At 44.0% G+C, this 12,601-nt stretch overlaps 1 protein-coding gene across 1 annotated transcript in view; it reads left to right on the top strand.

Annotated features, from left to right (window-relative positions):
* Stard9 (StAR related lipid transfer domain containing 9) overlaps window positions 1-12,601 on the top strand; it is a gene marked incomplete at its 5' end in the record, with an annotated part of 52,037 nt that overhangs the window by 37,638 nt on the left and 1,798 nt on the right. Inside the window, 9 exons of the mRNA XM_026787860.1 lie at window positions 104-301; window positions 702-885; window positions 1,243-1,380; window positions 11,028-11,145; window positions 11,270-11,391; window positions 11,592-11,656; window positions 11,771-11,973; window positions 12,140-12,219; window positions 12,386-12,544. Of these exons, the coding sequence (XP_026643661.1) occupies window positions 104-301; window positions 702-885; window positions 1,243-1,380; window positions 11,028-11,145; window positions 11,270-11,391; window positions 11,592-11,656; window positions 11,771-11,973; window positions 12,140-12,219; window positions 12,386-12,544 (1,267 nt within the window). The remainder of the gene's footprint in view (window positions 1-103; window positions 302-701; window positions 886-1,242; window positions 1,381-11,027; window positions 11,146-11,269; window positions 11,392-11,591; window positions 11,657-11,770; window positions 11,974-12,139; window positions 12,220-12,385; window positions 12,545-12,601) is intronic.

The raw sequence follows: 12,601 nt of genomic DNA on the forward strand, positions 1-12,601 counted from the left end.
AAGGTAAGGCAGGGCCTTAGGAAACTTAACCCTCCCCTCAGGGATCTTCAGGGTGAAGGCCATGTAGGACTAGCTTCAGTGAATCAATCACATTTTGTCTCAGGCAGAAAAAGACCATAGAGACCCTCAGGAGAGAGAGGGCTGAGCGACTTCATAATTTTCGTCGAACACGAAGCCTCAGTCCCCAGAAACAACTCGGCTTCCTGCCCAACAAGGATCTCCCCACCTGGGAATTTGACTTGCCCAGCAGACGCCGAGAATACCTGCAGCAGCTGAGGAAGGATGTCGTGGAGACCACTAGGTAAGGATGAATCTAGAGCCCACTTCCTGCAGGCTCTGTGGGGAAAGGGACTAGAATTTGAACATCTCAGAGGCTTTTCCAGGTTTCTGGATAAACTGAGGTAGATGTGGAAGTCTAGGGCAAATGGAAATAGGATGTATAAAAGGGAATGGGGTATAGCTGTGCAGAAGATGAACAGAGAGAAATCATGAGAATGCATTAGACAAAAGGGACTCATGCAAGTCTGTGTGCCTGGGTCTTACAATGGCTCGTTCCTCTCTTTCTAGAAACCTCCTGAGAACGTAAAATGATGACTTTGTAGACAGCAGGAGGTTTGCTGAGCCTGCTAGGGTGGGCAGGACCATACTTTATGCACCCATCATGTTAGAAGATGACTTTCCCCCTCTGTATACTTCCCCAGGATCCCAGAACCAACGTCAAGATCAGCCAACCTACCCTCCGACATTGAGCTGATGCTTCGAGACTATCATCAAGCCCGTGAGGAGGCTAAAGTGGAGATTGCCCAGGCTCGAGATCGGCTCAGGGAGCGGACTGAACAAGAAAAGCAGAGAATCCGCCAGCAGATCATCTCCCAGCTGTTGAAGGTGAGGAATGAAGTGATCTTCTGCCTTAAGAGAGGCCTGAAACCTGGGCCAGATCTTAGACTCTGGCAGCTCTGATGGAGATCCACTTGGAGGGTGGGCTTCCAGCGCAAAGCTGGGCTCCTATTCCCTTTACACGCTCATCAGACCACATTTGTCACAGGCCAGAATGTGGGAGGAAGAGGCTTCCGTGTGGAGTCAGGGACGTGGGGAAGCAGGAGAGTGGTGGCTTCTGGGAAGTAGGCAGGAGGTTCTGGGAAGAGTGGTGGTTAGCTGTGGAGGTGAGAGGGAAGGTCAGAGGAGAGAGTATGGTAGCGAGGGTGTATCATCAGAAGCTAGTTTTATCTGTCTTCTTCCCAGGAAGAGGAAAAACTACAAACTCTAGCCAACTCTAGCTCCCTGTGCACCAGCTCCAGTGGAAGCCTGTCTTCTGGCATCACATCTGGTTACAACAGCAGCCCAGCCTTCTCGGGCCACCCCCAGTCCCTAGAGGTCAAGGTGAGTGGACAGACATCAGGAAATTTCTGAGATGTAAGTATGTGTAGGACCTGTGTCTTCTGCAGGTCTCCACTGAGCCCTTCCCATATGCCTTCCTCTCCTTTAATCTTGCATTTCTGTGTGTTTGCTTTATTTATAGTTATGCGTATGTATTTGTTTCTGTGTATACATGTGAGTACTGGTGCTCACAGCAGCCAAAGGCATCAGATCCCCCTGGAGCTGGAGCTACAGGTAGTTGTGAGCTGTAATGTGGGTGCTGGAAATGGAACCTGGGTAGTATACAGCTAGGCATGGTGGTGCAGGCTTTTGATCTTAGCACTCAGGGGGTAGAGGCAGGTGGATCTCTGCAAGTTTAAGGCCAAATGGATCTACATTGTAAGATTCAGGACAGACAGAACTATATACTGAGACCCTGTCTCAAAACAAGAACAAAAACCAAAAATTCAGCAAACAAACAAAACAGTACATGTTCAGTTTTATTTACTTTTGTTGTTGTTCTTTCTTTTTAAAAAGATTTTTATTATTGGGATGGAGAAATGGCTCAGTGGTTAAGAGCTCTGGCTGCTCTTTCAGAAGTCCTGAGTTCAATTCCCACCAAGCACATGGTAGCTCACAACCATCTGTAAAGAGATCTGGTGCCCTCTTCTGACATGTAGGCAGAACACTATATACATAATAAATAAATAAATATTTAAAAATATATTTATTTTGAGACAGGGGCTCACCATGAAGCACTAGCTGGCCTGGAACTTACTATGTAGACTGGGTTGGCGTTGAATTCACAGAGATCCGCCTGTCTCTACTTTTGCCTCCTGAGTGCTGGGATTAAAGGCATCTACCATGATGCCCAGCAAGATTTATTTTTATTTTGTGTGTGGGTTTTGCCTGCAGGTATACCTGTGTACCATGTGAGGGCACGATGCCCATGGAGATCAGAGGAGGGCATCAGATCCCCGGTACTAGAATTACAGACAGTTGTGAGCCACCGTGTAGATACTGGGAACCAAACCTAGGTCTCTGAAAGAACAGTCAGTGTTCTTAATACTGAGTCATCTCTCTAGCCCCAACTTAAGCTTTTATTTTATCCTAAATAGTAGACACTATTTTAGGATAAGGTAGTAAGTAAAATGGCGTTGTCTTTACACTGTTAGAGATAGATATGTTTTCTCTATTTTTTGAAAAAAATATTTATTTATTATGTATACAATACTCTGTCTGTGTGTATGCTTGCAGGCCAGAAGAAGGCACCAGACCCCATTACAGATGGTTGTGAACCACTATGTGGTTGCTGGGAATTGAACTCAGGACCTTTGGAAGAGCAGGCAATAGCTCTTAACCTCTGAGCCATCTCTCCAGCCCAGAGATAGATATGTTAAGCTGCTTGTTTTACGTTCATTGTTATTACACTGAGCTAACTGAAGGAATGCCAAGCCAGCATAACAGGTGGTTTGTCTAGATCTATAGAGTCAGTGAAGACATCCTGAAGAGACTGTTTGCACTGAGCTAGAGTGGTAATGAGATTAGGAAGAGCTGAGTGGCGCTGTTTTTGGGAGAGGGGTACCCTCTGAAGAGAGGCCTCAGAGTGTGAAGAGCTAAGCAGAACCCTTGGTGGATGGAATATAGAGTAAGATGGCTGAATGACAAAAGAGTGTACTGAGAATTCTGTCCCCTTTCTAGTCTGATGATGTTACTCCACAGAAAAGATTTTTTTAAAGCTGTTGCAGTGACAGAAAACACACACACATGCATACACCTGCCTGAATGCATGCACACACACACCACACACATGCATATATATATATGTATATGTATATACATACATACATACATACATACATATATATATATTAGAACATTGGATTGCAAGGGAGAGAGACGAGCAGCCCAGGGAAGACCTATTGATGACCATGGCAGAATTGAGAAAGATGGCGAGTGCTTGGATTTAGCATTTTCAGTGAAGATCACCAGATAAGGGTGCAAGAAGAGCAGTTGCTTGGTGACTGGTAGGATGTAGGAGAAAGAGACAGAGTTGAAAACACCATGCACTCATTTATTTATTGCTATTGTGAGTGCTATATGTGTTTGTGGACAGATGCCACGGTGTGTGTGTGTCAGTAAAGAATATCTTTATAGAGTTGGTTCTCTCCTTCCATCTTTGTTTGTTGTTTTGGTTTTTTTTTTTTTTTTTCAAGACAGGGTTTCTCTGTAGCTTTGGAACCTGTCCTGGCACTTGCTCTGTAGACGAGGCTGGTCTTGAACTCACAGAGATCCGCCTGCCTCTGCCTCCCGAGTACTGGGATTAAAGGCCTACCTTCTCCTTCCATCTTTATGTAGATCTTGGGGATTGAACTCAAGTTGCCAGGCTTATATGGCAAGTACCTTTACCTGCTCAGCTCTGAACTCCTGTTTTACCTGAGGTGGTGGCCATTACAACAATGAAGGATGCTAGAGAAGGACCAGGTTTTGTGGGGAAGGTTGCAAGTTTGATATTTACTTACTGGGTTAAAGGCGCTTCTGAAGAATTCAGCTTAGAATGAAGAAGAAGCTAGTTACAACCAAGAAAGCAGCTGGAAACATGAAGTGCTCCAAATAAGGTCTGGCTGGATTTAAATATTTAAAGTTCACATTATAAATTAAAATGCACATAGTAAAAAATAAGATCTAAACAGTGGCATATGCCATGTGACATGAAGGTACATTTTCCCTACCCAAAAGTATTCATCTTAGTCACATGGATAGTGTGTATATCCATATGAATATGCACATGGATTGTTAACAGAGGCATAGCTTTTCTGTCCTGATATCCCAGTCCCAAGTAAACACACACACAGAAGCTTATATTAATTATAAAATGCTCAGCAAGTAGCTCAGGCTTATTACTAACTTTTAAGCTCTTACTTTTAAATTAACCAATTTCTATTAATCTTTGTATTACCACATGGCTCATGGCTTTACCTGTCCTCTAGCATCTTGCTTCTTGGGCAGCTCACTGGTGTCTCCCCCGACTCTACCCTTCTTCATTCCAGTCCTCAGTTTGGCTTTCCTGCCTGACTCAATCCTGGCTTGCTATAGGCCAAACAGCTTTATAATTAGTCAATGGGAGTAAAACATATTCACGGCATACAGAAGGATTTTCCCACAGCAGTGGATCGTGTGTACACCCATATGAATATACACATGGATAGTGTATACAACTCTTCCATGAGAGGTCCCCCAAAAAACCACTAGTCATGATGCAATCAGCAAGAGCATTTTTATTATACCACATGTATAGGGGGTCGCACACACCTGAGAGGGACTTGTAAGCTCTTTTTAAGGACAGCAACAGGAATGTGAAAAGCAGTGTGGCCATTCTATTTAGGATTGGCTTATGTAAATGGCATCATATTAGTACATTTCTAATTGGTTTGGGCTAGTGAGGGTAGGCCAAGGCTATAGCTTCTCCATTCTTGGGCAAGTCTGAACAAGTCCCAGGCTTTGTCCTTATTTGGTCATCACTCAAGGAGGGTAAAGGGGTGTTGGCCCAGCATATGTGCCTCACCTCATCCAGGGTCAGGGCCATTGGTTTTTGCCCTTTGTTTGTGAACTGAAGTCTAGTTCTTAGTGGAGCTATTAGGGTTCATGATCTTTGCCTGACTCCCTCATTCCCCACCATGTCCAAACCAGACAGGATTTCTCTGTGTAGTATGGTTGTCCTGGAACTCAGAGGTATGTGTCACCACCGCCCACAGCAGATGCATAGATGCACTACTTTTATTTATTTATTTTTGTTTTTTTGAGACAGGGTTTCTCTGTAGCTTTGGTGCCTGTCCTGGAACTAGCTCTTGTAGACCAGGCTGGCCTCGAACTTACAGAGATCCGCCTGCCTCTGCCTCCCGAGCGCTTGGATTAAAGGTGTGTGCCACCACCACCAATTCATTCTTAATTCTTCAGCTGTCTCTTTGCTGGCCATTTTCTTTGCTGTACAGAAACTTTTACATGTGATATAATCTCAACTGTCAATTTTATTTATTTATTTACTTATTTACTTATTTATTTATTTTTAAGTCCTGGCTGTACTGGCACTCATTCTGTAGATCAGTCTGGCCTAGACCTCAGAGATCTGCCTGACTCTGAGGCCTCCTAAGAACTGGGATTAAAGGTGTGTACCACCACTGCCCAGTTCAACTGTCAACTTAAAAGTTCTGTAGCCATGTTCAGAAAATCATTGATTGTGCACTTTTGAATTATTTTCTCTGTTTTCCTGTAGTAATTTTTTCTTTTTTTAAAATATTTATTATGTATACAATATTCTTTCTGCGTGTATGCCTGCATGCCAGAAGAGGGCACCAGACCTCATTACAGATGGTTGTGAGCCACCATGTGGTTGCTGGGAATTGAACTCAGGATCTTTGGAAGAGCAGGCAATGCTCTTAACCGCTGAGCCATCTCTCCAGCCCTCCTGTAGTAATTTCTAAATTTTATATTTTACACTAAGGCCTGGCATGGTGATACGCACCTGTAATCCCAGCGGTTGGTATGTTGAGGAAGAAGGACCATGAGTTCAGGGTCACTTGTGATGTGTAGCAAGACACTCAGGAAACAACATCTTTCTAGCCATTCTGAGTTAATTTTGTGGTGGTGAAAGATGAGGGTCCAGATCCAGTCTTCTGGATGTATGTTTCCACTCATTCCAGTGGTCTGTCCATTCTCCAGTGTTTGTTTGGGGATCTTTGTGAAGGAAAGATCAGTTGGCTGTGCATGCAAGATTTATTTCTAGATTTTCTATGGTCTGTTTATGCCAATACCACATTGGCTTTGTTACCATGGTTCTTTAGCATTCCTCGAAATCAAGTATTGTAAACCTTCCAGCTTTGCTCTTTTCACTTAGGATTTCTGTTTGGAAGTACATTTCCATATGAATTAGGGATTAGTTTTTTCTGTTTCCATGAAGAATAGCATTGACATTTTGATTAGGATTATGCTGAATCTGTCAATTGCTTTGAGTATTATGGGGATGTAATTGTATATTTCTTCCAAATAATCAACTTTGGGGAGTTATTTCCATATTTGAATTTAAAGATTTTAAAACATTTTTTACTTACATTTGTATGTGTGTTTGTGTAAATGTGTACACCAGATCACCTGGAGTAGAGTCACAAGCAGATGTGGGTGCTGGAAACTGAAGTGGGGTACTTTGGAAGATCAGGAAGTGCTCTTAACCTCTGAGCCTTTTAGTGTCTGTCTTCAATTTTTTCAGTGCTTTGCAATTTTCATTGTGTAAGTCTTTGACTTTCTTAGTTTATTCTTAGCCACAAAATAACTAAATGAAACACTTATTATGGGTGGGATTGCTTTTATAATTTGTTTTTTAATGGTATGTCGAATTTCTTTTTTTCTTTTTTTTTTGTTTTTCGAGACAGGGTTTCTCTGTTATGTTGAATTTCTTAAAAATTTAATTTATGTGCATGTATGTGTGCTTGAATTTTTATATGTGTAACGTGTGTGCCTAGTGTTCATAGATGCTACAAGAGGGCATCAGCTGCTGGAAATGGAGTTAGAGCTATGAACTGTCACGTGGGCACTAAGAACTGAACTGGGGTCCTATGAAAAAGCAGCACATGTTCTTTTTTGTTTGTTTTCTTGAGACAGGGTTTCAATTATGTAGCTCTGGCTGTGTAGACCAGGCTGACCTCAAGCCCGGAAATCTGCCTGCCTCTGCCTCCTGAGCGCTAGCCTTAAGGGCTGTGCCACTATATCTGGCTGCAGCATGTGCTCTTAACCACTGCACCATCTTTCCAGCTCCTCAGTGTATTCTTGAATTTTGTTTCCAAATATTTTATTGAGAATTTTTCCATCTTAATTCATGAGAGAATTTAGCCTCTAGTTTTGTTGCTGTTGTGTGTTTATCTGGCTGGCTTTGGTAACAGGATAGTCCTGGCTTCCTAGAATGTGTTTGGCTGTGTTCCTTTCCTTTCTGTTTTATGGAGCATTGATATTAACTTTTTTTTTTTTTTTTTTTTGGTTTGAGACAGGATTTCTCTGTAGCTTTGGGGCCTGTCCTGGAACTAGCTCTTGTAGATCTCAAACCCAGATCCACCTGCCTCTGCCTTCCTAGTGCTGGAATTAAAGGTGTGCACCACCACTACCCAGCTGACATTAACTTCTAAGGTTTGGTAGAATTTGATAATGCAGTCACCCAGTGTTGGACTTTTCTTTGTTGGGAGATTATTGCTGTTTCAGTATTGTTGCTTGTAATAGATCAGGTTTTTTTTTTTTTTTTATGTCCACTTGATTTTTAAGTTGGCCATCAGTATTTACCAAGATTAGATTAGATTTTCCAGCTTTTAGGAAACTAGGTTTCACTGGTACCTGTCATTTTAGTAATTTGGGACAATCCTCTCAGCTTCTACCCTCTCTTTCCCTTCTGTGTCAATGTTGTTTCCCACAGGCTCTTGTCAGGTTTGAGTCACTACTACTAAGCCAGGTCTCGCACGTGAGGTGGCTCCCCTTGTTGCCGGTAGAGTGAAATTTCTATGGGACTCCAGAGATGGGGACAGGGATTTTGGATGCCCAGAGCAGTACAAATTCAAACAGGTCCATTATCAAAATGTCTTCTGCCTACAGCACCCCAGCAGGTGGCAGGGAAGGGGACAGGGTGCTGCACTGTGAGTTAAAAGTGAATCCTTTTTCTAAAGCCAGGTGAGGGAGATTCCAAGTTCTTTATTTAGCTAGGCTGTAAACCTGTTAGGGGTCTGGGTCTTCCCAGTAGCCAGGCTGTCCCATTTGCACTGATGAGTTATCCTGGACTCTTGTTTCCCTTCACCCCTGCAGAAGGGAGCCATCTTTCTGGGCAGTGGAGCTAGGGCAAGTCCTGGGATATTTTGTTTCTTCTGCTATGCTCCTTTCTCAGTTCATTGGAAGATATAGGTTTCCATTCGCCATTCTGTGGAATCCCAGTGTTTTTTGGTAGCTGCTTTTGGAAATGTTAGGTTATAATCTGCTTTGTATTTGTGGAGGAATAGGTGACTTGACACCACATCCAAAATGTTCTAAGGTCACATGTGCCACATTGGGCACACTCAGCAAACAGGCTATCATATTGGATAGCTTCTCTTCTCTACATCTCTTTAGGACTGTAGGCATGTCATATCAAATCCTAGACCTCTCACCATGTCCTTACTGTGTTACTTCGTGCTTCTGCCCTGTAGCTGCATTAGCTAGATCCTGAACAGGTGAAAACCAGTGTCCTCATCTTTTTCCAGACATTAGCGGGATGCTTCTATTAGTTCATACCAGTTTAAACTGAGATATATTTTTTACTGTAAGGGAGCATGTACGATTTTTCCAGGGCACTACTTTTCAGATTTTGGACATTGCTATCTTGTGTATTTGTTCATATTGGCTGAATGAAACTATCCTTGCTTTCTTGAATTTTCTAAATATACACCAAATAGTTGGATGCATGATGTATTATTCTTTTTATAGTTTATGTTCATTGGTATTTTGCCTACATTTATGTCTGGGTGAGGGTGTCAGATACCCTGGAACTGGAATGCAGACAGTTGAAAATTGCCATGTAGGTGCTGAGAATTGAACCCAGGTCCTCTGGAAAAGCAGCCAGTGCTCTTTAAGCACTGAGCCATCTTTCTAGTCCTTTTTTAAAATTTGTGTTTTTCAAGACAAAGATTTCTTTGTGTAACTCTGGATATCCTGGAATTCATTTTATATACCAGGAATATTTTTTTTTTTGGTTTTTCGAGACAGGGTTTCTCTGTGGTTTTGGAGCCTGTCCTGGAACTAGCTCTCGTAGACCAGGCTGGTCTCGAACTCACAGAGATCCGCCTGCCTCTGCCTCCCGAGTGCTGGGATTAAAGGCGTGCGCCACCACCGCCCAGCTCAGGAATATTCTTTTAATGTGCTGTTGCAGTTTAGCTTTTTTGTGGGTTTTTGTGTCTTTTTTCTATAGTTTTTATATTTTGATTTTTGGCGTTATTTACCTTACACACTAACTAGTCTTTTCCTGCTTTTTGGCCTTTAAAATTTTTTCTTAATAATGCTACATTTTTCTTGCTCTGATATTTGACCTACAAAGCATAAAGAATTTTGACCTGCTCTATAAAATGGGTCTCTGATGTAATCCTGCCCCCAGTGCCAGTCCAGTTGTCCTAGGAATATTAATTCATGATTATAGCTAGAAATCACCAGTCTAGCATTGTCACTGGGTGAGGTTGCCTAGGGCATTGGCCCAAGTGCAAAAGAATTCCAAGATGTCAGTTTGTGGTTAAGGACAGCCAGTAAGAACCTGAGACAGAGCACGGGTGGGAGCAGAGAGCCTGGGTGCTGGAGGAACAGATCTTGATGGGCATGTGACACCCTACTGAAAGATGCAGGAAGATGGGGCTGAAAGCATCTTGTGGTCCCACAGGATTGTGGCCTATGGTGGTTTTTTGGAGGAGTCGTGAGTGCAAATGGTTCTAGTTCTGGTGGATGCTGTACAGGCGAGGGTTAGGAGATGACAGAACATTGGCTTCAGGAAGCTCAATGCTGGGAAAGACATCTCTGTATGTTTAAATGCTCTTATCTAGTCAAAAGGGGGAGGTGGAAGCAGGTGGAGAAAGACGGTGATTAGGTGAAATGGATCCTGACAGTTACAGATCTAAAACTGACTTGAGACTGTTACAGCAGGAGAGTAAGGAAGAAGGTAGAACTGTTTCTCATTTAAATTTTTTTTACATTTATCTAGTGTGTACATATGATACACATACCGTATCACACAAGACAACTTTCAGTATCAGTTCTGTCCCACAGACTCTCATCCTCAGGCTTGGTGGCAGGTGCCTTTTCCTCTTTAGTGGCCCATGTTTTTGTTCCACTGAGGAACAGCTGGCTTAGGGGGTGGGTAGTTTACTAACTAAAGATAAGAGAGATCTAGAGGCTCTGGTCCTATAGTAGGCTCAGTGCTGCACTTGGTCAGGGCCAAGGTCTGCTGTCCACAGCTCACTGCTTCCTCATCTCCCCTTCACTTTGACTTTATTACGTACACTAGCCCCCCCTCCCCCCATGATGGCCTATTTCCTGCTGCCACCATGATACAGGTGGCTTCTTCTATGACCCTGGCTTGTGGCCATTCGGCAGAGGGCTGCATGCCCATGTACTGGTTATCCAGATTGCCATGGCAGCTGATCTGCAAGCAACCCTTTAAGCCTGTGGCCTGGATAATGAAGCCTTGTTGGCTGGTATCTATTGCTGTTAAGAGACACATGACTAAGGCAACTCAAAGCATTTCACTGGGGACTTGCTTACAGTTTTGGGGCTTAGCCCATTATCATCATGGCAGCAGGCAGGCATGGTGCTGAGCAGTATCTGAACACTATATTCTGATTTATTAGTGACACTGGTCCTGGCATGGGCTTTTGAAACCTCAAAACCTATCCATCCCCAATGACATACTTCCTCCTTAATTCTTCCAAATAGTGCCATTTTCTAGTAACCAACAGTGTCAGCCTTGTTGAGAACTTAAAGAACTTAAAGGCTTCCAAAGCAAATATGAGCCTTTGGGGGCTATACTTATTCAAACCACCACAGCATCCAACCTCCTGAAGTCCCACTGCAACTGCTAGTAGATGTTTCCGGATGTCCTGTTCTAAGTATCTGCTATTCTGCAGGAGGACTCTCGGGTACCAGACTTCCGAGATACTTGGATAGGTGGTTGGCAGGGTCGGTCCACAGTGAGGAACAGTCAGCTGTATCTGACCGGATCTACCTGGAAAAGCTTAGCCCACAGTGAGTAGGAAGCTTGGGGAATGATAACTGTTGAGATTAACTGGCCCGAGACTCTTGGTCCCATACCACTGTCCCACCATGCTGGTGTTCAGGTCATTACAGAGCCTTCATCTCTTTGTTGTAGGTCGCAGAGCCTCCCTGGGCAGTGGCTGCTGCTCTCCCTTTAGCCTATCCAGTTTAGGGACCTGCTTCTCCTCTCCCTACCAGGATTTGGCTAAACACATTGTCAACACCTCAATGGCTGATGTGAGTCTCTGTGCCTTCTTGTTTCCCCCTCCTGTTGCTATGGCCAGACTTATGCTGGATGGGGAGGGAAAGAATCCAGGCAGATTAGGGTCACCAAGGCATGGGAGCTTCAACAAGTCTTCGTCTTGATAAATGGGCATTTAGTAAACGTTAGCAGAACTGTTGAACCTAGAGACCTGGCTTCTATCCTCTGTCCCCAGGTAATGGCTGCTTGTTCAGATAATCTCCACAACCTCTTCAGCCGCCAGGCAACAGCTGGCTGGAAGTAAGTTCTTTTGTAGTGCTTTGGTCCTTCTATGATTCTCTTTCTCTGCCCTGGCTTTCCTGTCACACCTCATGCTGATATCCTCCTCTCTATTTTGCCTCCTGTGTTTCCCAGCTACCAGGGTGAGGAACAAGAGGTGCAGTTTTACTACAAGGAATTCTCTTCTACTCGACACGGCTTCTTGGGTGCAGGTGTGGTGTCACAGCCACTCTCTCATGTGTGGGCAGCTGTGAGTGATCCCACTCTGTGGCCTCTGTACCACAAGCCTATCCAGACAGCAAGGCTACATCAGCGAGTGTCCAACAGTATCAGCCTGGGTGAGTCCAAGCTTGAAGGCTTCCGAAAGCCTGGCCAGGGGTCAGAGGTAGAGGGTTGGAGCAGCACTGTTGGGAGCTCCACACTGCTCAGCAAGATTGTGCTAGAGATCTAGTAATGGAATAAAGTGGGACTTCTGAGCATGGAATAATCTTTCTGTCCTTCTAGTGTACTTGGTGTGTGACACCACACTGTGTGCGCTGAAGCAGCTGCGTGATTTCTGCTGTGTCTGCGTGGAAGCGAAAGAGGTGCCTATATTGCTGGTGGTAAAATGTTTTGGGATGAACTTGGGCTGAGGTGCAATTAGCAGGTGCTAGGATAAGGTAGCTTAAGTCATCATCCTGACTATATACTTAAACCTGTCCCTGTTTTTTATTACACAGGTAGAGAACTCACATGTATCTCTGTCCCTAGGGGCACCTGTCAATTATGGCAGCTCAGTCTGTGTATGACACATCCATGCCAAGACCCAGCAGAAAAATGGTCCGAGGAGAGATCCTGCCCAGTGCCTGGGTCCTGCAGCCTGTTATCATGGAGGGGAAAGAAATAACCAGAGTCATCTTCCTTGCCCAGGTGACACAGCACTGCATCTTATCTCAGGGAATACCTTGGGATGTTTCTAGAATCCCT

The sequence above is a fragment of the Microtus ochrogaster genome (genome assembly GCF_000317375.1).
Source record: "Microtus ochrogaster isolate Prairie Vole_2 chromosome 14 unlocalized genomic scaffold, MicOch1.0 chr14_random_1, whole genome shotgun sequence".
Taxonomy (NCBI): Eukaryota; Metazoa; Chordata; class Mammalia; order Rodentia; family Cricetidae; genus Microtus; species Microtus ochrogaster.